Genomic DNA, 26,851 nt, shown 5'->3' with positions numbered 1-26,851 from the left:
GTGTCTGGGTGTGCATGTGGGTGGGTGTGGATGTGTGTGGATTCCTTTCCTGTGGCTGCTGTAACAAAGTATACAAACTTGGGGGCTTACACAGTAGAAATTCTCACAGTTCTGGCGGCTGGAAGGCTGAGATCAAGGGTGGTTCCTTCCGGGGCTGTGAGGCGGAAGCTGCTTGAGGGCTCTGCCCCAGCTTCTGGAGTTTGCTGGTCTCTTTAGCGTTCCTCGGCTTGTAGAGGTGTCACCCCTATCTCTGCCGTCATCTTCACATGGCATTCTCCCTGTGTGTGAGTCGCCTCCAAATCTCCCCTTTTCATAAGGACATCGTTTAACCTTATCAAACTGATTACAGCTGCAGCGACCCTATTTCCAAACAGGGTCACCTGCCGAGGTACAGTAGGGGTTAGGGCTTCAACATACGAATTTTGCAATTCTGAATTCAACCCATAACACTGGCCTCAAACAACAAATTTGTTCTCTCAGAGTTCTGGAGACCAGAAGTCCCAAATCCAGGTGCGGGCAGGACCATGCTTCTTCCACAGGCTCTAGGGGAAGGTCCTTCCTTACTTTGTCCAGCTTCTGGGAGCTCCAGGCTTCCCTGGTGTTGGGACGCATTGTGCCAGTCTCTGCCTGCGTCTTCACATGGCCCCTGCCCCTGTGTTCTGCATGTCCTTTTCTGTCTCTGAAAGGACTCTGAGTTTCTTTGACTGTAATCCAACATGATGTCACCTAAATTCTTACCTTAATGACGTCTACAGAGACCTCATTAAATAAGATCATATTCTGAGGTTCCCAATGTGCGTGAAGTTGGGGGACAGGCACAGTTTCATCCATAAAGTGTTTGTGTGTGTGGAGAGTAAGTATGAGAAATGTGAGCTGAGGGAGTGGGGTGAGTGTGCATGTGACTGAGAGTGAGCACATGTGAGTGTGGGTGGGTATGTGGGCGTGCTCCAGTGTGTGTGAGAGCATGCGTGTATTAGTGGTGTGCTGGAGCGTCCGCACATATTGATGAGAGTGAGTGTGTTAGCGGTCGATGGGCAAGTGGCTGAGCGTTTGTGTTGCAAGTGTGACAATGTGTTTGTAGCATGTGGTTGTGTGGGTGTGTGTATGTCCATGAGAGCATGTGAGTGGGCAGGTGACTACATTCAGGTGAAGTGGGAGTGAAAGCGTCAGTGCATTGAGCCAGTGTGTGTGTGTGAGGGTGAGCACGAGGGAGGCATGAGTGTGAGTGTGAGGGGATTACTGGGTGTGCGAATGAGACACCCAGTGTAAGTGTAAGTCAGTGTAAGTCAGTGAGGCTTGGTGAGCGTGAGGAAGTATGGGTGGCAGGCACAAGTGTAAGTGTGCGATTGAGTGCGAGCATTTGTGTAAATGTGTATGAGTGCCTTGTGTCAGTGTGAGCACGAGTGATGTTATTGTGAATGCGTGTGAGTGTGAGCATTTTGCTTGTGTCAGTGGGAGGTTGTAACTGTAGGTGTGAGTATAAAGTGAGAAAGTGTGTGGGTAAAGGTGAGTGGGTGAGTAATCGGTTGTGACTAGTGTTTAGGAGTGTGAGTGCATATGTGAGTTTTTGTATGCATTGGGAGGGGTAAGTGTACGTGAGAGTGCATAGGAGTGTGTGTCAGCTTGCATCTGTTGTGTGTGCATACGTGTCACTGGGATTGTGTGTGTGTGTTCGTGATTGCGACAGTGGTGTGAGTGCACCTGAGAGTGTGAGGGTGGGTGTGTGAGTGCCCATGAGTGTGTCTGAATAACTTAGTATTGATGTGAGTGTGAGGATGCATATGAGGGTGTGGGAGTGAGTGTGTGTGTGAGCCCATGTGAGTGTGCTGAAGGAAGGCAGGTGTCCTCATAAGCTTGGATAGCTGAGGGCAGGGCGGGGGAGGTGGGAGGCGAGAGCAGGTCCTGTGGGGCTGTGGGTGGGGTCCCTCGGGGGCCCAGCCTCCAAGCCTCATCCTCCATTCAGGGAGTAGTGGAGTCCTGGAGCCAGGCGGAGCAGAGGTGGGCCCACTGGTGCCAGAATCCAGTGGTGTAAACCTAGTGAAAAACTCATTTTGTTAATGCAGATGTATTAAACTTGGATTGGAAACTGTCTCTACTAAAAATACAAAAAAAAAATTTAAGTGGTGCAGATTAAATATAAGCAAGATTGTGGAGATATTTAAAACACGAAATTAAAAATATAATAGATGCACTGTTGCAAAGTACTGTTATTTGAATTATAGATGATTTTCCTATTGCCTAGAAACAATGCATAGCTAAAATTCCCTAATTACTTTTACTACACATACTTACAAGGTTTTAAAAATACCTGTAGTCCCAGCTATTTGGCAGGGCAAGGCAGGAGAATCACTTGAACCTAGGAGTTTTAGACCAGCCTGGGCAACACAGTGAGAGCCCTTCTCTAAAAAAAAAAAAAGAAAAATTCAGAAATGTTTCTTGAACTAACTTAAAAGCCGCCTTCCACTTCTCACTTTGAATTAGTTTGAATTAATTTACAAACTGCAATATATTTGTAAAGGAGCTTATTGTAGAAAAATAAAATAAGTTGATAAAAAAATAAGGATATGTCTTTAGGGATTTGTCTTTAGGGACTTGTTACGAAGCATGTCTATTTTCCCTCCCGCAGCTTCTCCAAACAGGCTGGTGTACAGGGAGCAACACCAGAGCTGGTGCACGCTGGGGTTTGTGCGGAGCATCGCTCTCACGCCGCAGGTGTGCGGCGCCCTCAGCTCCCCGCAGTGGATCACGCTGCTCATGAAGGTCGTGGAAGGGCACGCACCCTTCACTGCCACCTCGCTGCAGAGGCAGGTAATGTGCTGCCAGGCAAAACCAGTTCCCTGAGAGAGGCCTCCATGTACTGAAGTTCCCTGCCCTCAGAGTCAGGGGCCTTTATTCAGTAACGAGTGCAGAAAGGGTCTAGAAGTGACAGGGTAGATTTTCTGGAGGCAAGGGGCAGAGGTCCTTGATAATTGGTAAGTTGCTAACCTTCAGTTTACCTGCTTTTCTCTTAAGTGGTAAATCCTGCAACTACTCACTCATCTGCTTCACAGAATTTGTAGTGTAATTGTCTTAAGAATTAAACTAAAAATAATTCTTTTTTAATTAAACACATGCATCTGTAATGTTGCTTTTTTTAAAGTTCCTGACAATCCTAATCACTAATCAACTTGAGTGTAATTACCTGGCTGTAAAATAATGAATCTCAAAATTTTCACATGATTACTTGCGTTATGAGAACAGAAAATAAAGAGAGGCCGGGCGCAGTGGCTCATGCCTGTAATCCCAGCACTTTGGGAGGCCGAGGCAGGTGTATCATGAGGTCAGGAGTTTGAGACCAGCCTGGCCAACATAGTGAAATTCTGTCTCTACCAAAAATCCAAAAAAAATGAGCCGGGCTTGGTGGTGGGTGCCTGTAATCCCAGCTACTCAAGAAGCTGAAGCAAGGAGAATCGTTTGAACCTGGGAGGTGGAGTTTGTAGTGAGCCAAGACCGTGCCACTGCACTCCAGCCCAGGTGGCAGTGTGAGACTCTGTCTCAAAAAAAAAAAAAACAAAAAAAAAACAATCTGTAGTTTCCTCATCAGATTTTTTTTAATGCTTGTCGTTATAAATTTTCTTTTATCAGATCTTAGCTGTGCATTTGTTGCAAGCAGTCCTTCCATCATGGGACAAGACCGAAAGGGCGAGGGACATGAAATGCCTCGTGGAGAAGCTGTTTGACTTCTTGGGGAGCTTGCTCACTACCTGCTCCTCCGACGTGCCATTACTCAGAGGTGGGTGGCCGTCTCCCTTCCCTGTACCCTGGTGAAGAGCGGCGCAGTGCCGTCACTCAGGTGGGTGGCCGTTTCCCTTCCCTGTGCCCTGGTGAAGAGTGGCGCAGTGCCGTCACTCAGAAGTGGGTGGCCGTCTCCCTTCCCTGTGCCCTGGTGAAGAGCGGCGCAGTGCCGTCACTTAGAGGTGGGTGGCCGTCTCCCTTCCCTGTGCCCTGGTGAAGAGCGGTGCAGCAGCTTCTCCCCTGGTTTCCTCCTCAGAGTCCACGCTGAGGCGGCGCAGGCTGCGCCCGCAGGCCTCGCTGACTGCCACCCACAGCAGCACACTGGCGGAGGAGGTGGTGGCACTGCTGCGCACGCTGCACTCCCTGACTCAGTGGAATGGGCTCATCAACAAGTACATCAACTCCCAGCTCCGCTCCATCACCCACAGCTTTGCGGGAAGGCCTTCCGAAGGGGTGGGTTTGTGTTCTCAGAATTAATTTAGTTCAACGGTAAACCTGTAGGGATTGGGCAGCTCCGTGAGTGTCTCTGTCGAGCTCGCTGTTTGGTCTGCACTAGGCCCAGTTAGAGGACTACTTCCCCGACTCCGAGAACCCTGAAGTGGGGGGCCTCATGGCGGTCCTGGCTGTGATTGGAGGCATCGATGGTCGCCTGCGCCTGGGCGGTCAAGTTGTGCACGATGAGTTTGGAGAAGGCACCGTGACTCGCATCACCCCGAAGGGCAAAATCACCGTGCAGTTCTCTGACATGCGGACGTGTCGCGTTTGCCCATTGAATCAGCTGAAACCAGTAGGTGAACTTGTGCTTAGTTACTGCATGATAAGGGAAATTCACTTTACACTAGAACCGAGCACCAACATCAGCACTTGAAATAACTTGATTCTGGTACTTCAAGTTTGCCGTCCAGGAAGCTGTGTGAGCTTGCACTTCTGTGGTAAGCAGGGCCTGTCTCACAGGGCACTTAAAGCAGTGGTTCGTGTGTATTTCAGCCTCAGAGACACGAAGAGGGCTTTAGCAACCTAGAAGGTACCGTGCATCTATGAGGTAGTTCTAATTATTTTAAAATGTGAATCTATGAAGTTTACTTTTTATTGAACAACTCAAATTTTAGAAAAACAAACATGTTTAAACACCTTTAAAAAAACAGCCTTTCTTCATGTAGAAAATGCTTAGTAGTTTTGAGTGACGTGACTTAATGTAGCAGCTACTGTCATCTTAATCTGTGAATCAAGGATGCACAGGGAGAAGGAGCCATTTACATTATTTTCATGTAGCCCAAGTGCAATCTTACTATATATTCTTTTTCTTTTTTTTTTTTTGAGATGGAGTCTTGCTCTTGTCACCCAGGCTGGAGTGCAATGGCACAGTGTTGTCGGCCCTCTGCAACCTTTGCCTCCCGGGTTCAAGCGATTCTCCTGCCTCAGCCTCCTGAGTGGCTGGGATTACGGTGTGTGCCACCACACCTGGCTAATTTTGTATTTTTAGTAGAGATGGGGTTTCACTATGTTGGCCGGGCCGGTCTCAAACTCCTGACCTCAGGTGATCCGCCCGCCTCGGCCTCCCAAAGTGCTGGGATTACAGGCGTGAGCCACCGTGCCCGGCCTGACTATATTTTCTATAAAGTACTCTTTTTTATTATTATAGGAATATATACATGTTGTAGAAAACTTGAAGTATATAGAAAATATCTGAGAAGATAGTAACCACCACACTGATGTAATTATTGTTGACAGGTTTGTAAAGAAAAATTAATATAGATTATACTTATTATATGTGTAAATCTCTATCCTGCCTTTAATGTCATTTTAAAAAATGCTTATTCTCAGCTATAAAAAGGCTTACGGGTATGTGTGGCATTTCAGGATTAAGCCCATGGTTTTGATGACTTTCAGAACGTTTCATTTGTTAGTCATATTGGCCACACTCTGACAGCTTCTGTGTCCTCTCCAGCTCCCTGCCGTGGCCTTTAATGTGAACAACCTGCCCTTCACAGAGCCCATGCTGTCTGTCTGGGCGCAGTTGGTGAACCTCGCTGGAAGCAAGTTAGAAAAGCACAAAATAAAGAAATCGACTAAACAGGCCTTTACAGGTCAGTACATGGTGCTTCTTGATGAAATAGCTGCCATCTTAAACTCGTGTCGTTTGTACAGTGTTCTTTTATGAGTGAATTCACAGACGTGCTAAAGTCCTCGGGTTCACGTGGGCTCACCATTTGTTGCGTTGCGGTTGGGAATGTAACCCTGTGTTCGTGGTAATGAGTATTTTCGAGTCAGCCTTTGTTGCCATGTTCGGAGCCACACTTGAAGAACCCCATGGCTCACACCCTCTTCTCCATGTCACCCTTTATCCCGGAAGAGAAGTCTGTGTTCACCTCTTCCCTCCTCCCTTCCATCCCAGTGCCCTGTGGCCCAGTCACCCTGTTGGACCATGGCTCACAGCCTGTTCTCTGCAGGATCCAGGGGCCTCTGTCCCGGAAGCGCCTGGCTTACCTGTGACATTCAGGATGGCTAAGACTGTGACTGTAGCCTGGCTTGGCTTTGCCTTCCTTCGGGTCTAGAATGCGGCTCCCCTGAGTTTCTTTCCATGTTTCTAGGGAGCTCTTCTCGCTGCTCGTTCTTTATGTCCTGGAAGTCCGTGTGGCTTCACCCATAACTATGGTGTATTCTGCCCAGTCTTCTTGAGTTTTCTCCCCTCTTGCTCCCACAGACCTACGTTTTCTCCCCTCTTGCTCCCACAGACCTACGATTGCTGCTTCAGCATATATGATGTAAGCACTTTCAACTCTGGATCTCCCATTCACATCTCTGGTTGGAGGTGCAGTGCATGCAAATCACCACATGTCCGAAATTCAGCTGGCTTTCTCTAGTAGCTGCCGTTTCCCATCGTGGTGAATAAACCTGTCTGCCAGTTAGTCAAGCCAGTGCCCGAGCAGCACCTGCGGCCCTCCTTCCTTCCCACCCCATGCTCTCTGTGCTGCTTCTGCGGCCTCTGCTATCAGATAAGCCTTGGGCATTGCTGCCATCTTCATCAGTTAAAGAGCTAGTGGGGCTGACAGATTCTCTCAGAGGAGTCTTAGAAGAAGAGTGAAAGCGGCTGAAACTTCAGCAACTTGGGGAACATTTGATCATATTAATAGTAGCTAACATGGTTCTAACCGTGTTAAACCCATTGAATCCTGCGTCCTATCAAGTTAGGTGCCTGGAGAGCAGGGAAGGAAGACCCAGGAGGCAGAAGATGCTTACCCAGAAGCACCGAGTGTAACTCTGGGAAAGGCGAGCCCTTCGTCACGGACAGTGTGTGCGGTGGGCAGATTCCTGAAGGGCAGAGCGTTACTCGTCGCCATGTGGCGGAGGCTTGCTGCTGGCGAGGAGGGAGTCTGAGCAGGGCACGCCCTTCTCACTGAGTCTTTCCTTCCGCAGGACAAGTGGACCTGGACCTGCTGCGGTGCCAGCAGTTGAAGCTATACATCCTGAAAGCAGGTCGGGCGCTGCTCTCCCACCAGGATAAACTGCGGCAGATCCTGTCTCAGCCAGCTGTTCAGGAGACTGGAACTGTTCACACAGGTGTCTTTTTAAAAAGTTCTTAAATCTTTATAAGAAGGGCAGTAGAAAGTAGACAAAGGATGTGAATAGTCAGTTCATAAAAATGGACATAGGTGGCTTATAAATGTACAAGACAGACACGTGGCCTGCCCAGCAACCACCAACTGTGAATAAAATTGTCATCGTCATCTTATAAGACAAGACTGAGGGCATCCGGTGGGTGGGGAGGGAAAAAGTTATTTTCATGCCTTTCCATTTAAAGTGTGCTGCATGGGTCAGCAAGATTGGTGGCACGCAGGTATGTGTTAGAAATGCAGACTCCCAGGCCGCACCCCAGACCAAAGAAATAGAGCCTGTATTGTAACAAGATGAACCTAAGCTGGTTCTTCAAATGCACGTAAAGCCGCACTCCATGAACACGCTGCTGCTGGGAATTTCAGTTGGTGTAGCCATCTAATGGGCATCTGAGGAAATGAGTTGGTCTTTGAAATGCATAGATGTATGTATGTATTTATATACTTTGGCCCAGCAAGTCATTCTGTGGGACTTTATCACACGAAAAGGCATGTAAAGATAATGTATTCACCAGCCGGGCACAATGGCTCATGCCTGTAATCCCTGCACTTTGGGAGGCCGAGGCGGGTGGCGGATCACGAGGTCAGGAGATAGAGACCATCCTGGCTAACATGGTGAAACCCCATTTCTACTAAAAATACAAAACATTAGCTGGGCACGGTGGCGGACGCCTGTAGTTCTAGCTACTCGGGAGGCTGACGCAGGAGAATGGCATGAATCCGGGAGGCGGAGCTTACAGTGAGCCGAGATGGCGCCAGTGCACTCCAGCCTGGACGACAGAGCAAGACTCTGTCTCAAAAAATAAATAAATAAAAAAATTAATGGGGCATACTGGTGGCCGCCTGTAATCCCAGCTACTTGGGAGGCTGAGGCAGGAGAATCACTTGAACCGGGGGTGCGGAGGTTGCAGTGTGTGCAGATTGCAGGGTGCAGATTGTGCCACTGCACTCCAGCCTGGGCGACAGAGTGAGACTTCGCCTCAAAAAAAAAAAAAAAAAAGATAATGTATTCAACAGTGTCGTTATGGCCTCCTTTTTGGTATTGTTTTTGTGGTGAAAAACTGTAGACACCAAAATACCTATTCTTATGTTGTGTATCCATACAGTGTGATACCATGGTGCCATTCAAAATGATGGTACTTATATAGTCTTCCCTGAATATCCATGGGGATGAGTTCCGAGACCCCCAGTTATACCAGAATTCACTAATGCTTAAGGCCCTTCTATAAAATGGTGTAGTATTTGCATATAACCTATGTACATCCTCCCAAATACTTTAAAAATATAAATGATATATAGGCCGGGCGCGGTGGCTCATGCCTGTAATCCCAGCGCTTTGGGAGGCTAAGGCGGGCAGATCACGAGGTCAGGAGATCGAGACCATCCTGGCTAACACGGTGAAACTCCATTTCTACTAAAAATACAAAAAATTAGCCGGGCGTGGTGGCAGGTGCCTGTAGTCCCAGCTACTTGGGAGGCTGAGGCAGGAGAGTGGTGTGAACTTGGGAGGCAGAGCTTGCAGTGAGGCTAGATCCTGTCACTGCACTTCAGCCTGGGTGACAGAGCGAGACTCTGTCTCAAAAAAAAAAAAAAAATAAACAAAAATGAAATAAAATAAATGATATGTAAATAGTTGTTATTGCTATTCTTTTTAAAATTACATTTTAAAAAATTGTTTTATTCTGAATATTTTTGATGTGTGGTTTGTTGAATCTTTGGATGCAGAACCCATGGATACGGAGGGCTAGCTGTATATGTTTATTGCCGTGGAAACATGAAAACGATAAGTAAACAGAAAAGCACATTGCTATGTATATCCGTTTATAGATATGCCATAGTTATCTGTTTAGTGAAATAGTGACCCAGTAATCTTTGGTAGAATTTGGCTGTCTTTATTTTCTTTATATTTGTCTATATTTAGTTTTCTAGAATGAGCTTGTGTCACTTTTAATAGAAAAAAAACATTTTTTGATCTCCTGCTATTGAAAGACATTATGCTAAGTCTTTTCGGGGAAAGTCCTTTTCTGTGATCACTGCTCTCTGGGTTTGGATGAGGAGAGGAAGTGAATGCAGATGGCTCTCTTTGTCCTCTGGGGTCAGGAGGCGGTGAGGCATGTGAGTGGTTCCACAGGCATCTGGAGCCAGTGGCAGCTGAGCACTGGACAGGCAGCCTTTGGCAGACAGATGCCAGCAGACAAGCACTCTGCTGGTGGTGGACCAGGAGGAGAGGAGTGAAAGTGGCAAGTCTTTGGAAGCGTGTTGAGCAGCTCTGCATTGCTTGGAGCTCAGGGTTTGTCGATGAGTGGTGGGGCTGAAGCTGGATGGGTGGGTGACATCCTGTTACAGAGTACCTGGGAGACCAGGGTGAAACTTGAGACCCACTTGGAAAGCTGTGGTAGGGGCCACATGGTAAGCATTGACCTTTGGGTGATACACCTGCTAGGAAGGTATAGGAGTATCTGAAACAGGAGATGACAGAGATGGAGAATTGCTCCTGCGTCAGGTGATGAGGGGGAAGGCATGAAAAGGGAAAGAAGGTTCTGGTGGAAGGAAGGCGCCATCCACTGTGATGGTGTAGTCTTGTAGATGATAACTTTATGGGGAACCAGCAAAAAGTGGAAGGTGACTCTGCTGTTTCAAGCTTGAATTGAGGGGAGAATAGTGAGTGGTGCGTTTGAAAAAAATATGCAAGTCCAGTAGAATGTGGAGTATGTGGGTTTGTTTCTTAATCTTAAGAGGAGAGGATGCTATGAAATTAATTTTAAACCTGCTGAGGATGAAAGAAATCAATTGAAAGTATAGAATCAATTAATAGTAGAGGTTATAGGGAACATGAAGATTTCCCAGTTGTAGAGATCGGGAGATTGGAGCCTGGGAATTGGATTGGCTGTTCTGTTCTGCACTCAGCCCAATGAGCAGTTACAGCAGACCTGAATCAGGATGATCAAGTCTGTGCTTTGGGCCGAGCAGGGACTCCGAACAGAGCTAGATTGACAAAACTGCCATGCACCTGTTTTTGTAAATTTTTATGGGAACACAGCCACACCATTTGTTTACACATCATCTCTGGATGCTTCTGCTCTGCAATGGCAGAGCTGAATAGTTGGGACAGAGACTGTACAGCCCATCAGCCTAAACTATTTACTCTCTGGCCCTTTAAGAGAAAGATTTCCAGCTCCTGGTCTAGTTAGTTGAAATTGTCACTGAAGAAAACCAGCACATGCAAATGCTGTGAGTACCTGGATGAGTACCTAGATGTGTGAAGTGGGCTTGAGGGCAGTGGATCTCCCTGGGGCTGTGTCAAACAGAGTCCTAAAGGCTGCACCTAAAGCTACTCATAACAGACAAAAAGCCATCACCCTGAGCACATGACACATTTGGAATTCGGGTCACTTAATGATCTCAACAAGGCTTAGCTGGAAAAGCTACAGCTAGAAATATGCACGTGGGATGTGTCTGTGTCAGGGGTTACTGAAGCCGTGAGTGAACACGAAGGAGAGTGTGTAGGTCAGGCATGGTGGCTTACGCCTGTAATCCCAACACTTTGGGATGCCGAAGCGGGTGGATCACCTGAGGTCAGGAGTTCAAGACCAGCCTGGCCAACATGGTGAAACCCCCATCTATATTAAAAATACAAAAATTAGCTGGGCGTGGTGGCGTGTGCCTGTAGTCCCAGCTACTGGGAAGGCTGATGCAGGAGAATCGCTTGAGCCAGGAGGCAGAGGTTGCAGTTTGCCAAGATTGTGCCACTGCACTCCAGCCTGGGCAACAGAGTGAGGCTCCATCTCAAGAAAAAGAGAAAGAATCAGACCAAGTGCAGAAATCTGGGAAGGAGCATTTGCTGGCTCTAAGAGACAGATGCACTAATGAAGGACAGAGACCAAAAGCAGGCAGTGAAAGTGGTTTAGAGTCTAGTTTTTTTTTTTTTGTTTTGAGATGGAGTCTCGCTCTGTCACCAGGCTGGAGTATGGTGGTGTGATATTGGCTCGCTGCAACCTCCAACTCCCTGGTTCAAGCAGTTCTCCTGCCTCAGCCTTGCGAGTAGCTAGGACTACAGGCACGCACCACCACGCCCAGCTAATTTTTTTTTTTGAGACTGAGTCTTGGTCTGTCGCCCAGGCTGGAGTGCAGTGGCACGATCTCGGCTCACTGCAAGCTCCGCCTCCCAGGTTCATGCCATTCTCCTGTGTCAGCCTCCCAAGTAGCTGGGACTACAGGCGCCCGCCACCATGCCCAGCTAATGTTTTGTATTTTTAGTAGAGATGGGGTTTCACTGTGTTAGCCAGGATGGTCTCGATCTCCTGACCTCATGATCTGCCCACCTTGGCCTCCCAAAGTGCAGGGATTACACGCGTGAGCCACCGCACCCAACCTAGAATCTAGTTTTTGTTCGATGTCTGAACCTTGAAGATTTTGGTTTTCTATCACATAATGAGGCAGAAGTCATACCTGATTTAACATGCTTAATGCATTTTCTTTAATAGTAAACTGGTGTTCGCAGTTGAAAATAGAATCTTACACATATTTTGTTTTTAAATTCAGATGATGGAGCAGTGGTATCACCTGACCTTGGGGACATATCTCCTGAAGGGCCACAGCCCCCCATGATCCTCTTGCAGCAGCTGCTGGCCTCGGCCACCCAGCCGTCTCCTGTGAAGGCCATATTTGATAAACAGGAACTTGAGGTACAGCCATGCAGCCTTGACAGTTTTTAATCCACAGCACTAAATTGTGAACACTTTTTTTCTAGATGTATATTTTTTTAAGGATCTATTCTGAATGTTAAATGATAGTACGCAAATAATTCTAATGATTCATTGGGGTTTAACCATGTGTGTGCATAGTCTGCAGAACATTATAATACTAAAGACTGAGAGGGTTGAAGTTTAACCTTATTTTGGGTTTGTGTAAATTGTTAAAAAATATTAACTAGATGCAGCATGGGTTAAATGCTCACATCTTCATGAAGGGATCTTTTTCCAGGAAGTAGAATTATTCAAAGAGGCTCGTCAGGACTCTGGCAGCCGTTTGTCTGTTTCATTCACTCAGGAGCCTCTTCAGGGGTGCTCTGGTGCCGCTAGCCTCTCCGCTCTCTCCATGCTGTGGAGCAGGTGAGGGCAGCAGCAAGGCACACGGTCAGGCCTACAGGACGTTCGCATAGAGGAAGCGACGTGATTGAGTGTAAGAGGGATGGGAGCTTTCATGGCTGGCAACATAGAGGATTAGAGATGTTCATTCCAAAATCTTTCTTGCTGTGTAATACATTAAAAATCTGGACAAAATATCAGAGACAAAAATAAAACTGTCAGTACTCAGTTTGGCAGTCAGAATACCCTAACAGAAACCCTCAGATAGCAGGGCCCTTCTGGGAGCAAGGGTCCAGATGAGGCAGCCACTGCCTTGGACAGGTGGGAGGCCTCCCCCAATCCTAGAACGAGCTGGAAAGATGGTGGGGGTGCAAAGGGAGAAAGCAAGAAACGGGTGTGGGCAGGAAGGGAGGAGGTTGGCCATGAGCTCTTCTGAACTCCAGCTTCTTCTCAGGTCTGGGAACCTCCAAGGTGAAGGTTCATTTTAAAGGGCCTGGTTGTGTTTCCAGTCTCCCTGGCAGAGATCAAAAGAAGACGCTGAGCAACTTGAGAGCACGTGGGGTGGTGCACGTGCTCCCTGCAGTCATGCTGGGAGATGCCAAGTGTGAACAACTGGAAGGCTGTGTAGAGTTATCCTTCAGGAACTGAGAAGGACTGTTGTACAAAAAGAGACCTTCCGCTGTTTTGTCTCCATGGATTCTGATGGAGAGTTGTTGTTCTCATCTCTTCTTTTGCATGAAATGTCTTTTTTCTGTGGTTGCTTTTCGTATTTTCTATTATCTTTGGTTTTCTGCAGTTTCCCTAAGCTGGGCTCATGTATGCAATGGTGGCACACCCCGCCCACCCCACCGTCCTCCTTGAAATTTGCTGAAGCTGCTTGCATCTTTGGCTTGATTTTTGTTCCCCTACCAAATTTGGAAACTTTTGACTATTGTTTTTTCCCCCTGCCTTGCTCTTTTTGTTCTTTTCTGGAAATACTGTTATACATCTGTTACACTGTTAGTGAGTTTCCTTTTACGATTTTAATAGAAAGTCTTCTCCTTGTTAGTAGCTTGGTTAGTTTGTCTTGATCTGTTTGAAAGGTCAAGATGCTTTGCTTTGTTGGGCCTAATCTGTTGTTATGTCCATCCAAGACATACTTTATTTTATATTTCTCACATCTCTTATTTCCATTTGGCTCTCATTTAATAGTTTTATATCTCTTCTGACAGCTCCCTTCTTCATCCCTTAAGTCTATGTTTTTTTTTTTTTTTGACGGAGTCTTGCTCTGTCACCAGGCTGGAGTGCAGTGGCGTGATCTCAGCTCACTGCAACCTCTGACTCTTGGGTTCAAGTGATTCTCCTGCCTCAGCCTCCTGAGTAGCTAGGACTACAGGTGCCTGCCACCACGCCTGGCTAATTTTTGTATATTTAGTAGAGATGGGGTTTTACCATGTTGGCCAGGCTGGTCTCGAACTCCTGACCTCATGATCTGCCCTCCTCGGGCTCCCAAAGTGCTGGGATTACAGGTGTGAGCCACCATGCCTGGCCAAATCTATCTTTTGCTGTACATTTTAAAACATATTTCTGATAGTTATGTTGAATTTCTTGTTTGTTAATTCTAACGTCTGCCCACCTGTTGATCTGCTGCTCTTTGCAGTTTTTATTCCTTGATTATAGTCACTTATTGGTTGTTGTCCTTCACATATGTGAGAATTCTTATTTCATTCTGGATTCTTTCGACGTTACATTGTATTGGCTCTGGGTTCTGCCTCCTCTGGAGAAACGGGAGTTTTCTTCTCACAGGCAGTTCAGTACCTGGCAGTCCTCCTTGATCCTGAGGTGGCTTGGTGCCAGGCTTTCTAATGATTTTTTATTTGCCCTTAGCCCTGGTTGTGGATCCTTAATTCTCAAGGATTTAGAATCTCTTCTGGGTGTCACTGGAAGCCTTGACATTCTCCTCCCCACCTCTAGTTGGTTGAGCTTGAGCCTCAGATGCTGTCCTGGCCCTGGGCAGCTGGGGAGCCCCTGCAGCCTTCCAGCGGTCCCTTTGTGCCGAGCGCAGGCTCTTCAGTGGTGCTTCAGTTTAGATTCAGCTGTAGATTTGCGGGTAGTCCGTCCTCACATTTTGTGGTTTTCCCTCTGTGGTTTCTTTCTCAGGCGGGCTTTCCCTCGCATTCTGGTTGCTCTGGCAGGCCCAGACCCCAGCCCCTGCAGTGCAGGAAGGTGCGCTGTCTGTGGTTACATGTGCGTCTTACCTGCAGGCTTCTCTGTGGTTTCTCAGGTGGGCTTTCCCTCGCATTCTGGTTGCTCTGGCAGGCCCGGACCCCAGCCCCTGCAGTGCAGGAAGGTGCGCCGTCTGTGGCTAAATGCGCGTCTTACCTGCAGGCTTTTCAGGGTCAGGGGTTGTACTCGTTTTATTGCTGATTGCGTCAGCTGTTCTCCAGTGCCCTCAAGCAGTTATAAAAAATATTTTATCCAGAGTTCATGATTATTATCAGCCAAAGGTTAGTCCAGTGCATCCTAACTCTCAATTATCAGAACCAGACCTCTTGGCTCAATCTGGCTCTGAATTTTAAACTTTTAGGATGAAACCTGTCACTTCCAAGTTACCCAGACTTCGCTGCAAAACCCTAGGCTTTGATACTTCCTGAGCCCCGGGGGGCTCCGCAGTGTCCTCGGTTTCTTCCTGATTCCTTCCTCACATGCTCCGTTTAACAAAATAGCAAGTCAGTGCTATGAGAGCAGCTGGGGAGGAGGACCAGGGAGTTGCAGAGAGATCAGGGAAGTGCTATTTGGGCTGTAGGTGGGGAGTTCCCGGCTGCAGGTGGGGAGTTCCCAGCTGCAGAGACTGGCAGTTTAGATGTTCACTGATTCATTGCAGTGTGTTTCCCAACTAATACTCTTTTATTTCTCTTACTTTTTAATACCTTGTTTAACCTCACTGTGGTTATTTAACCCTTGAATAGTTGAGGGTTGGTTTAATGGTACATGAGAGTCCTGTGGCATTTCTGGCCTGTCTAAAACACAGGTGCCTGTGGCCCCCACCACAGTGCCTGGTTAAGGCAGGGGGAATGCCTTTCTCCCTGCTCCTTCAAGCCCCTGTGACTGCTCGCTTAGGGCTGTAATGAAGTTTTCCTTAATGGACATTGATCCTTGGCTAATTTAGTAGGCTCTCTGTCTGCTGAAACAGGCAAGTTATTTTACCCCCACGTATTTTCTCTGCATTAAACCGTGAAACTTGGCTTTGTCATTTTCTAACATGTTTTAGGAACTCATTGAAAAACACACATGTGAATGCGGGCTTTCTAGACTTGCGTACTGCAGTTCACAGTAGAAGGCCATCACCCCCGTGTTCCTAGACTGTGTAAGCTAGCTGAGGGCACTTCCCAAACCTCCCAGGACCCTCTTGTCTGCCCAGGCTGCTGCACTGGCCGTGTGCCAGTGCTTGGCTGTGGAGTCCACTCACCCTTCGAGCCCAGGATTTGAAGACTGCAGCTCCAGTGAGGCCACCACGCCTGTCGCCGTGCAGCACATCCGCCCTGCCAGAGTGAAGAGGCGCAAGCAGTCGCCCGTTCCCGCTCTGCCGATCGTGGTGCAGCTCATGGAGATGGGATTTTCCAGAAGGAACATCGAGTTTGCCCTGAAGTCTCTCACTGGTGCTTCCGGGAATGCAGCTGGCTTGCCTGGTACTTTGTTTTCCTGGCCTCTGCTCGTGTATGTGTGGGTTCCTGCTTCAGAGCTGTTGACTCACAGTGGCTGGTGTGCTGTGTGTGCCTCTCTTAGGTGTGGAAGCCTTGGTCGGGTGGCTGCTGGACCACTCTGACATACAGGTCACGGAGCTCTCAGATGCAGACACAGTGTCCGATGAGTATTCTGACGAGGAGGTGGTGGAGGACATGGATGATGCCGCCTACTCCATGGTCAGTGCCTCCCATGTGATCGCCCGCACCTGGGTCGCTGTCCGTCTAGTGCTCTAACAGTCTGACACCTTGGCTTTCTCTGTCCCTTGAAAGAATTAACTATATCTACTGTGGACTGTTTCATAAAACTAACCTATGGTATTGCCGGGCACAGAACAAAGCTGTGTTTCACTGCTGAAGGGATGTGTGTTTCACTACTGAAGGGATGATTGGGTTTCTATATCATAATTACTTTTAGCTTTAGAACAGACCCTTGTTCAAACATCTAATGATCTTTAGTAGCCATTAGAAGATATTTTATTAAAATACCATGTTTTGACACATCAGTTTCTGACCTGAATAAATTGTTCATAGGATTAATTTGGAAGTGCCTTGGAAATTTTGTATACTTGTAGCTTTTGAGATTCATTTCTGCCTACTATGCTACTGCTATTAGTCTTTTTTAAATGAAGATTTTTATAGAGAAAATAAAGGATTTCATCCTCTACTTTTTAATATTATAGATTTCACAGACTTATTTCTTTTTGAGTAGGTTTATCGCGTTCTCCTGTTTTTTTGTTTGAATGTATTTATTTCTTGTAGTCTACTGGTGCTGTTGTGACGGAGAGCCAGACGTACAAAAAACGAGCTGATTTCTTGAGTAATGATGATTATGCTGTATATGTGAGAGAGAATATTCAGGTGAGTAATTGTCTTAAGCTGGAGCCTCGATCCGTTTTTCACTCAGCAAATATTTGAGTATGTCCTATATGCCAAACATCAGTGGATAGAGGCCCCTGCCCTCAGGGAGCCTGCCTTCTGGTGCTGGAAGACATACCTGACCAGTGAGCTCATGGTACGCTAGAAGGTGCTGTGTACCCTGGAATGAGAAAGAGCAGACTACAGTAAAGAGGTAGGAGTGAGGGCACAGTCCAGGGATGTGGGGCTGCAATGAGAAGGTGAGATGGGTGCAAAGCCTACAGGGTGTGAAGGGTGGCTGAGCAGGATGGGCACCCAGACAGAGGCTGCTGTGTCTGCCCTGGTGTAGCCAGAGGACAGAGGGGCAGATGGGCTCAGGGGCAGCCGGAGAGCACAAGTGGCCTGTCCACGGTGGACATGGCGCAGAGATGGCTGTTTTCTACTAGCCCCACTTGTGACACTTCCTACATACCTTTCCTTGTTTTTCTTATGTAATTCTCATTGCCATCAAACTTTAAAAATCTAATTATGTTTTATATAGTCCTTTATCTACTTTAAATCATTTCTTGTCCTAATTCTCTTGTTTTAGTATATTTTAGAGAAAATCCCCCAAATCGTCTCATTTCACCTGTATATATGTCAGTGAGTATCACTAATAAAGAATCTTAACATAATGACATTTCTGTTTACCAGCATTACCTAACAAAATAAATAATAATTCCTTAATATCATCTCATATCTAACGCTTGCTTGTAGTTTTCCAGTTTTCTCAGAAATGGCTTTAATGGTTAGTTTTTGAACTTGGATACAACCAAGATTGTATGCCTTATCTACATTTGGTTGATAGATCTTTGAAGTCTATTCCAACCTAGAGTGGTTCCCCCTTGTCTTAGCTCAGTTGGCTATAACACAGTACCATAGACTGGCAGCTTCAACAACAGACATTTATTTCTCGTGGTTCTGGAGTCTGGAAATCCAAGATCAAGGTACCAGCTTGGCTGGTTTCTGGTGATGGCCCTCTTCCTGGCTTGTAGGTGGCTACCTTCTTTTTTTTTTTTTTTTTTTGAGACAGAGTCTCGCTCTGTCACCCAGGCTGGTGTGCAGTGGCGTGATCTCAGCTCACTACAAGCTCCGCCTCCCGGGTTCATGCCATTCTCCTGCCTCAGCCTCCCGAGTAGCTGAGATTACAGACATGCACCACATGCCTGGCTAATTTTATATTTTTAGTAGAGACAGTGTTTCTTCATTTTTGTCAGGCTGGTCTCGAGCTCCTGACCTCAGGTGATCCGCCTGCCTTGGCCTCCCAAAGTGCTGGGATTATAGGCATGAGCCACCATGCCCATCCTGGAGTCTCTTCTTATAAAGACCTTAGTCCTGTTGTGTCAGACGCCCACTCTTATGACCTGATTTTACCTTAATGACTTCCTTAGAGGCCCCATCTCCTAATACTGCCGCATTAGGAGTCGGGACTTCATGAATTTTGGTGGGGGGGACACAAACATTCATGATAATCCTCCTTCCCCCGTCCTCTCCTTTTATGCTGTTTATTTGTGGCTGAAACCATGTCCTCCAGATGTCTTACAGTCTTCATTTGGTGGTGGCTTCCTTGTGGCTAACATCTTCCTCTCTCCCTGTTTCTCCAATACAATAGGAGTTAGGGTTGGAGGGTGATTGGACCAGGCTGAATCTCAGGCAGGAAGCTTCATAGGCATGTACTCCCTCCGGCCCCATCTCAACAGGCAAGCAGGTTTGGGTGGGTTAGGTCTTGTCAGTCTGCTCCTTCCTTGATGACATTCTGTATTAATTGTCCATCTCTTAGCTCCAGTAGGCATTAGCGTCATCATCTAGACCAATGATCTAGACTAATGATCTAGACCCTAGATCATTAGGGGCTGCACCATAGTGATTTTCTAACTTCATCTTCTCTGAGTTCATTAGCTGGAATTCTCTTCTGTGAAAAAAAGCTTTGTTATTAATCTTGGTTGCTCTTGATAATACAGGGAGACTTTTATCAGTTTTCAGAATGATGCTTTGGTGTTCTGATATGTATAAAGATGACCAGGAAGCTTTGTTTTCCTTATTATCATGATGACCAATCCATTGGCTTTTAGGGTGTGATGTTTCCACTGTTATGTTTTTGATGATCAGGGAATCCTTTTGAGTGAACCCAGTAATCTTTGAAAGCTCCCTTCCTTGATGACACAAGTTGATCCACCCTCTTCCTGTATATTTCCTGCCTGAGACACAAAGCCAGACAGTGTTCTAAAGAGTTTCTGTTCCCTTTATCATTAAATAATACTTAGAATGCACTCTGGGTGCTAGATGAAATTTTTTTTTTTTTTTTTTTTTTGAGATGGGGTCTCACTTTGTCACTCAGGCTGGAGTGCAGTGGTGTGATCTTGGCTCATTGTAACCTCCACCTTCCAGGCTCAAGCAATCCTCTCAACTCAGTCTCCCGAGTAGCTCGGACCACAGGCATGCACCACCACGTCTGGCTAATTTTTGTGTTTTTGGTAGAGGTGGGTTTCGCCATGTTGCCCAGGTTTGTCTCAAACACCTGAGCTCAAGTGATCCTCCCGCCTCAGCCTCCCAAAGTGCTAGGATTACAGACGTGAGCCACCATGCCCAGTCAGAATTCTTTATTAAGAGTAGAGTAATACTACTTATCATGGCTCATTTCACCTGTGTACATGATGGACTGGATCTCCAATTTCATTTTAATTCTAGGTGGGAATGATGGTTAGATGCTGCCGAGCGTATGAAGAAGTGTGCGAAGGTGATGTTGGCAAAGTCATCAAGCTGGACAGAGATGGATTGCATGATCTCAATGTGCAGTGTGACTGGCAGCAGAAAGGGGGCACCTACTGGGTTAGGTACATTCATGTGGAACTTATAGGTGAGCACATTCTTTGTTCAGTGCTTTTGTTTTTTCTTAGAGACAAAATTCCCTTAAATCAATACTGATTATAATAATTTGTTATTGAAATCTGTAGGCTATCCTCCACCAAGTTCTTCTTCTCACATCAAGATTGGTGATAAAGTGCGGGTCAAAGCCTCTGTCACCACACCAAAATACAAATGGGGATCTGTGACTCATCAGAGTGTGGGGGTTGTGAAAGGTAATATTATCTGGGTAATAAAATTCCTGATGTTAACTTTTCATTAACGCATGTGTACTTAGTATTTCTTTTTGTTCAAGCACACAGAAAAGAAAACAAGTGTTGAAGAAAGATAGAGTGTTCCTTTGCTTGTCAGTGCCTTCTGCCAAAGGCCACAGAGGAACTCACCTGCAGTGAAACAATCAGATTTATTAATATTAACTCATTGCAGTACAGGAGAACACACACCTTGGGGAATGGGTGTCTCCATCAGAGGGAGTGAGCAAGGACTAATGAAGTTTATGTTGGGTATTTGGGGGAGGGGTCGAGAAAGCAGGGGTAATTCTAAGACAGGATGTCTTAATAAATTTACCTAGCAGGCAGAAAGAACGGAGCCATGCTAACGTCATGATTGGTAAGGAAGCTGTCATTCATATCACCAGGATAGGGGACTGTGTGGTTGTTTGTGGTTTGGATTAGACTTGACTTTCATCACACATGGTTAAGTAGGGGTTTTGGTTGTGCCTTGATTCATCAGTCTCAGAGTGGCCTTACCTGATGTTCGTGTTCTGTAAACTTGTCCTGTCAGTTGTTCTGTGAAATGTTCTAACATTGGCATTAACAGGCCAGCTCCTGACTGTCAGGACTGCTTTTTCTTTCTCCTCCCCTGACCAGGCTGGAGTGCAGTGGCGCCATCTCGACTCACTGCAACCTCTGCCCCCGGGTTTAAGCAATTCTCCTGTCTCAGCCTCCAGAGTAGCTGGGATTACAGGTGCCCACCACCATGCCTGGATAATTTTTGTATTTTTCATAGAGATGGGGTTTCACCATGTTGGCCAGGCGGTCTCGAACTCCGTACCTATTGATCCGCCCACCTCAGCCTCCGAAAGTGTTGGGATTACAGGCGTGAGCCACCATGCCTGGCTCTTTTTCATGCTGTATAAAAATTTAGGACTGAATTTAAGAAATGGAAATGTGCTAATGATGGGAATTAGAAACTGGGAACAATTCTCAGATTATATTTAATATGATACTATTGAGATTCCAAATCAAATCCGTGGCACACTTTGAAAGGTATACTATGTCCGTTTTAACAGTTGCATGAGAAATAAGTATGTGTATAGTTTTATAAACTCTTGATGCCATAAAGAGATTGTTTGTTTGTTCGTTTGAACCTTGTGGAAGCCTCTCTTTTCATCAAATCGCTTAGAAAATGGCCACAGTTGGTGGTTCCCCAGTGGTGAGAGGTTCCTAGAGCTTCTCATGTTACATAAGAACAAGTGGATTATTTAATATTTTACTTTAAACATTTTTCTTTGCTTAAGAGATTGTTAAAATATTTGCAAATCAAAACAAGACAAATTTTAAAAATAAGAATTTGGTTTCTTTGTTTTGAGTGACACGTTGCTCTTATCAAAGGACGAAAGAAGTCTTCACATTATTAATGTGGTTTTTATTCCCTGAGATACCAAAGGTATTGTATGGAATTGTTGACTTGGTGTAATTAAAAACCAAAATGTCCTATTTTAAACCTAATGCAAAAGTAAGGAAAGTAGTTTGCAATGAACCTCCATGTGCTCATTACCTGGCTTTAACGATTGTCGCCTCACGGCCAAAATTATTCATGCTCCCTTCTTGTGATTATTTTGAAACCAGGCGCTGACATCATGTATTATTTCATCCATAAGCATTTTAGTACCTATCTCTAAAAGATAGACTCTTTGTAAAAAACAAATAACTACAATGTAGTATGACATGGTTAGGTGCAGTTTTAAGTTCAGGTTTTTATTGGTGAAGAGGAAGATGGATCAGGTGATTTCTGTTCTGTCCTAGCTTTCAGTGCCAATGGAAAAGATATCATTGTCGACTTTCCCCAGCAGTCTCACTGGACTGGGTTGCTGTCAGAAATGGAGTTGGTACCCAGTATTCATCCTGGGGTTACGTGAGTTATTTTTATGGTTGCTAGATTTGCTTTGGGACGAATGGTTTTCTGTTGAATTAAGTTTAATAAATGACCTTTCTTAACTCAGTTGCTATTTTACAAATAGGTGTGATGGATGTCAGATGTTTCCTATCAATGGATCCAGATTCAAATGCAGAAACTGTGATGACTTTGATTTTTGTGAAACGTGTTTCAAGACCAAAAAACACAATACCAGGCATACATTTGGCAGAATAAATGAACCAGGTATGGCAGAATGTTTATATTCTTTCTTCCACCAAATATTAATGAAATACTTATTGTGGACCACAGTGTATTGGAATTTGTTATTTTAAGGTTCCTATGTATACGGTAATTCTGTAGAGTGAGTACAGTGAGACGGAAGTGACGGTCCTGCCCGCTGATGACTGGCTGGCTTTTTAAAAAAATCAGGACGGGGTGTCGGGGAAGAATTAGAATAACTAGGCTTGTTTGCTTGTTTTTCCATAAAGAAACATTAAAAGAATCTCAAGAAACTAGTAAGTGTTTAGTTGCATGGCATGTGGAATTGGTTAGATGGAGAGTGAGTTTTTTAATTTATATACCTTTTATTGTATTTTTCATTGTGGCAAAATATATTTAACTTAAAATTAGCCACTTAGTCATTTTCTAAGTTTATAATTCAGGGTATTAAGTACCTTAAGTACAGTGTTGCACAACCATCACAACTTTCTCTTACCAAAACTTTTCACCACTCCGATCAGAAACTCTGTACCCATTAAGGAATTTAACTGCCCTACTTCCCCTTACCCCAACCCTGGTAACCTTGAGTCTAACTTTGGTCTCTATGAATATGACCACTCCAGACATCTCATCTAGGTGGAACCATGTAAGATTTATCCTTTTGTGTTTAGCGTAATGTCTTTAAGCTTCATCCATATTTGTAGCATGTGTCAGAACGTCATCCTTTTTAATGGCTGAATAATATTCCACTGTATGCATATATCACTTTTTTTCTTTGTGAGACAGAGTCTCAGTCTGTCGCCCAGGCTGGACTGCAGTGGCACGATCTTGGCTCAGTGCAACCTCCGCCTCCTAGGTTCAAGCAATTCTCCTGTCTCAGCCTCCTGAGTAGCTGGGATTACAGGCCTGAGCCACCACGCTCAGCTAACTTTTCTATTTGTTTTTTAATTATTATTTTTTTGAGACAGAGTCTCACTCTGAATATAAGGAGTGCATATGTTATATACATTTTTAGTTTTAGTAGTTACTGAAGATATTAATTATAACATCTATTTTTAACTCATTTAAATCTATTATTAGTATATTCTCCACCTAAACAATGCAAAAACCTTAGTTCTCTTTAAGATCATTTATCTTCATTCTGATTTATATGTTCTTAACATATTTTAATTTTTTTTTTTTTTTTTGAGACGGAGTCTCACTCTGTTGCCCAGGCTGGAGTGCAGTGGCGCGATCCTGGCTCACTGTAACTGACACCTCCCGGGCTCAAGCAATTCTCCTGCATCAGCCTCCCGAGTAGCTGGGATTACAGGCTCCCACCACCATGCCTGGCTAATTTTTGTATTTTTAGTAGAGGTGAGATTTCACCATGTTGGCCAGGCTGCTCTTGAACTCCTGACCTCAGGTGATCCACCCACCTCAGTCTCCCAAAGTGCTGGGGTTACATGCATGAGCCACTGCATCCAGCCAAAATTTTATACATTTTATATAAATACATATCTAACAGAACTATAGAAGACATTCTTTTATGCACACAGAAAATGTTCATAAAATCCAGTCATATGCTAAGTGGGTCATATGCTCAAACACAAGTTCCAAAAAATGTCAAAGGATTGGCCAGGCGCAGTGACTCATGCCTGTTTTTTTGTTTTGTTTTGTTTTGTTTTGTTTTTTTGAGACGGAGTCTCGCTCTGTCGCCCAGGCTGGAGTGCAGTGGCGCGTGATCTCGGCTCACTGCAAGCTCCGCTTCCCGGGTTCATGCCATTCTCCCGCTTCAGCCTCCCAAATAGCTGCGACTACAGGCGCCTGCCACCACGCCCGGCTAATTTTTTGTATTTTTAGTAGAGGTGGGGTTTCACCGTGTTAGCCAGGATGGTCTCGATCTCCTGACCTTGTGATCCACACCTGTAATCCCAGCACTTTGGGAGGCCGAGGCGGGTGGATCACGAGGTCAGGAGATCGAGACCATCCTGGCTAACACGGTGAAACCTCGTCTGTACTAAAAATACAAAAAATTAGCCGGGCGTGGTGGCGGGCGCCTATAGTCCCAGCTACTCGGGAGGCTGAGGCGGGAGAATGGCGTGAACCCAGGATGTGGAGCTTGCAGTGAGCCGAGATCGTGCCACTGTACTCCAGCCTGGGTGACAGAGGGAGATTCTGTCTCAAAAAAAAAAAAAAAAGGTCAAAGGATCAAACAATACATGTGGGGCATGTGATGATTTTATGTAGTCAATATTCATTTCGATTTTTCTGCATACTTTGTAATTTCTCTCCACTTTTTTCTTCCTCTTTAATTTTCCATCTATACTGTTTTTCTCCTGCCTGAAGATACCCCTTAATATTTTTTAAAATGTGTCTTTGTGGGTTACAAATTATCTATTTTTGTATGTCTGAAAATGTCTTTATTTCTCCTTTATTTTTGAAAAGTCTTTTTGCTAGGTGTTTTCTTTCAGCACTTTAAAAATAGTATTCCATTGCAATTTGGTTTATATTATTTCTCCTGAAGTTGGATGGAAGTCTAATTGTGGTTCATTTTATTTTTCCTTCGTCTGCTTTTCAGAGAGTCTTTTTGTTTTCATCTTGCACAGATTTTACATGTGCATGGAGATGTTTATCTTTCTTGGGGTTGGTAGGGCTTCTGGGGCATGATATCTGTTGTCTGTTTTGGAAAATTCTGTCTTTCAGTATTTCCTCACATGTTGCCTCTGCTCTATTCTCTTTTCTATCTTTTTTGGGGGACTCTTCTTTCATTTGTGTTAGGCCTAACCTCTGTCCTGCAGATCTTTTACCTTCTTGTTATGTTTTCTAAACTTTTGTTCCTCAGTTCTTCATTCCAGATATTTTTACTTTCTCTTCAGCTGAGTTCAGTGTGTTCTAAACTTACTCATTAAGTTCTTAATTTTAATTATTGGATTTATCAGTTCTAGTCTTTCTATTTTATTTTCAGTAGTTTTTGGTTCTCTGCTGAAATATTATCTTTTTGAACACAGTAAGCATATTTATTATATTAAAGTCTGTGTCTTCTAACTCTAATATATGGAGCCCTTGTGGGTCTGTTTCTGTCCTATCATTTCTGGTAATTTTTAGTCATATTTTCTTGCCTCTTCATGTGTCATTATGTACTGGACATTGTATTTAAAAAGTTATTTCTTGACTCATTTTGAGGCTAAGATGTTATTGTTCTCCAAGGAATGGAGGAGAGAAGGTTGTTCTGCGAGCTACTTGGTAAAGGTTAGTGACTATCTGGGCTTACCTTAATCAGCATTCATTGATTGAGATGATTTTATGCTGAGTTGCAATCTGTTGGAAAAAAAAAAAAAAAAGGGAAACCCAAAAACCCTTCATAGTTCACTCTGACTTTTGGGGTATTTCCTGTTGGGGTTCCAAGTGTGGGTTGTATTTCTGTAGCATCCTCAGCCTTCCTGGTCTTTCTGGACCCCATTCCTTTCCCTTCCCTTTACGAGGCTGTCAAAATGCTATGTGTCGTCTCAGGGACTTTGCTTGGAACCTGGTGATGCCATCAGGGAACAGCAGCCTCTGATCCGTGGTGTGCGTCATCTTTGACACCTCCATTTGCCTCGGGTCTTCCTGCGGTTCTGACCTTGTAATTCTTTATTTTCTCCTGAATTCTGATAGTTCGAAGAGAATTTATTTATTTTTGAGTGTTTTGTCTGGCTTTACTAGTTGTCTTTGATGGGGAATGCCAGTTGAATTCCAGATTTGCCATTAATGGAAGTGGAAGCACTTTACAATTTACTTTTTGCCTTGTATTTATAAAAGCATTTTTAATAAGAATGGTTTTTGTGAGTGCTGTTATTGAACTTTTCCCACAGCTTATTTTGTTTTCTTTGGAAATATATTAATCTGCTGTTTTTCCCTGGGAGGTTTTAGTAGAATAAATCATAGCATTATGTGGACTTCATCTCATAAATTGGTGTAATTATATCTTGACTAGGGAAGCCATTTGTGGCATTTATTAACTCCTTTCAGTTTGAAACTTTCTATTTTTCTTTAAGAAGCTCCTTACTATGTAATATTCTTGATCATGATGTTTCTCCCCAGTTCAGCAAGGGTTAATTCTCTTTTTGACTATCATGAAATAGGTCAGTCTGCGGTATTTTGTGGCCGTTCTGGAAAACAGCTGAAGCGTTGCCACAGCAGCCAGCCAGGCATGCTGCTGGACAGCTGGTCCCGCATGGTGAAGAGCCTGAATGTGTCGTCCTCCGTGAACCAGGCATCCCGTCTCATTGACGGCAGCGAGCCCTGCTGGCAGTCATCGGGGTCGCAAGGAAAGGTAGCATCTAATGGGGCACAGCAGCGGGCACTTTCACACAGATGGTTTTGCCTTGTACATTTTCAAAATGAACTTTGAGCAGCCTGCAAAGTTTTGCTGATAGCACCTGTCAGTACTCACGTTATGTTTTAATTTATAAGTTATTTCAAAGTTAGAGTTATATACCATCCAATTTTATTGTCAGAGATTTTAACCAACACGAGTAATAGATCTAACTGACCACTTGATAGAGGATGTGGT

At 45.0% G+C, this 26,851-nt stretch overlaps 1 protein-coding gene across 4 annotated transcripts in view; it reads left to right on the top strand.

Annotated features, from left to right (window-relative positions):
• The window catches only part of HERC2 (HECT and RLD domain containing E3 ubiquitin protein ligase 2), a 207,605-nt gene that overhangs the window by 101,314 nt on the left and 79,440 nt on the right, over positions 1-26,851 (top strand). For all 4 annotated transcript variants that reach the window (XM_063698424.1, XM_031002065.3, XM_031002064.3 and 1 more), the window contains 15 exons: positions 2,627-2,808; positions 3,625-3,772; positions 4,031-4,227; positions 4,331-4,561; positions 5,723-5,861; positions 7,192-7,335; positions 11,931-12,073; positions 15,876-16,143; positions 16,241-16,377; positions 16,960-17,058; positions 19,783-19,951; positions 20,049-20,174; positions 21,987-22,095; positions 22,202-22,341; positions 26,421-26,611. In XM_063698424.1, the coding sequence (XP_063554494.1) occupies positions 2,627-2,808; positions 3,625-3,772; positions 4,031-4,227; positions 4,331-4,561; positions 5,723-5,861; positions 7,192-7,335; positions 11,931-12,073; positions 15,876-16,143; positions 16,241-16,377; positions 16,960-17,058; positions 19,783-19,951; positions 20,049-20,174; positions 21,987-22,095; positions 22,202-22,341; positions 26,421-26,611 (2,423 nt within the window). The remainder of the gene's footprint in view (positions 1-2,626; positions 2,809-3,624; positions 3,773-4,030; positions 4,228-4,330; positions 4,562-5,722; positions 5,862-7,191; positions 7,336-11,930; positions 12,074-15,875; positions 16,144-16,240; positions 16,378-16,959; positions 17,059-19,782; positions 19,952-20,048; positions 20,175-21,986; positions 22,096-22,201; positions 22,342-26,420; positions 26,612-26,851) is intronic.

The sequence above is a fragment of the Gorilla gorilla genome, chromosome 16, assembly GCF_029281585.2.
Source record: "Gorilla gorilla gorilla isolate KB3781 chromosome 16, NHGRI_mGorGor1-v2.1_pri, whole genome shotgun sequence".
Classification (NCBI taxonomy): domain Eukaryota; kingdom Metazoa; phylum Chordata; class Mammalia; order Primates; family Hominidae; genus Gorilla; species Gorilla gorilla.
The sequence above is the reverse complement of the archived record's forward strand: the minus strand, read 5'-3'. Positions and strand labels throughout refer to the sequence as shown.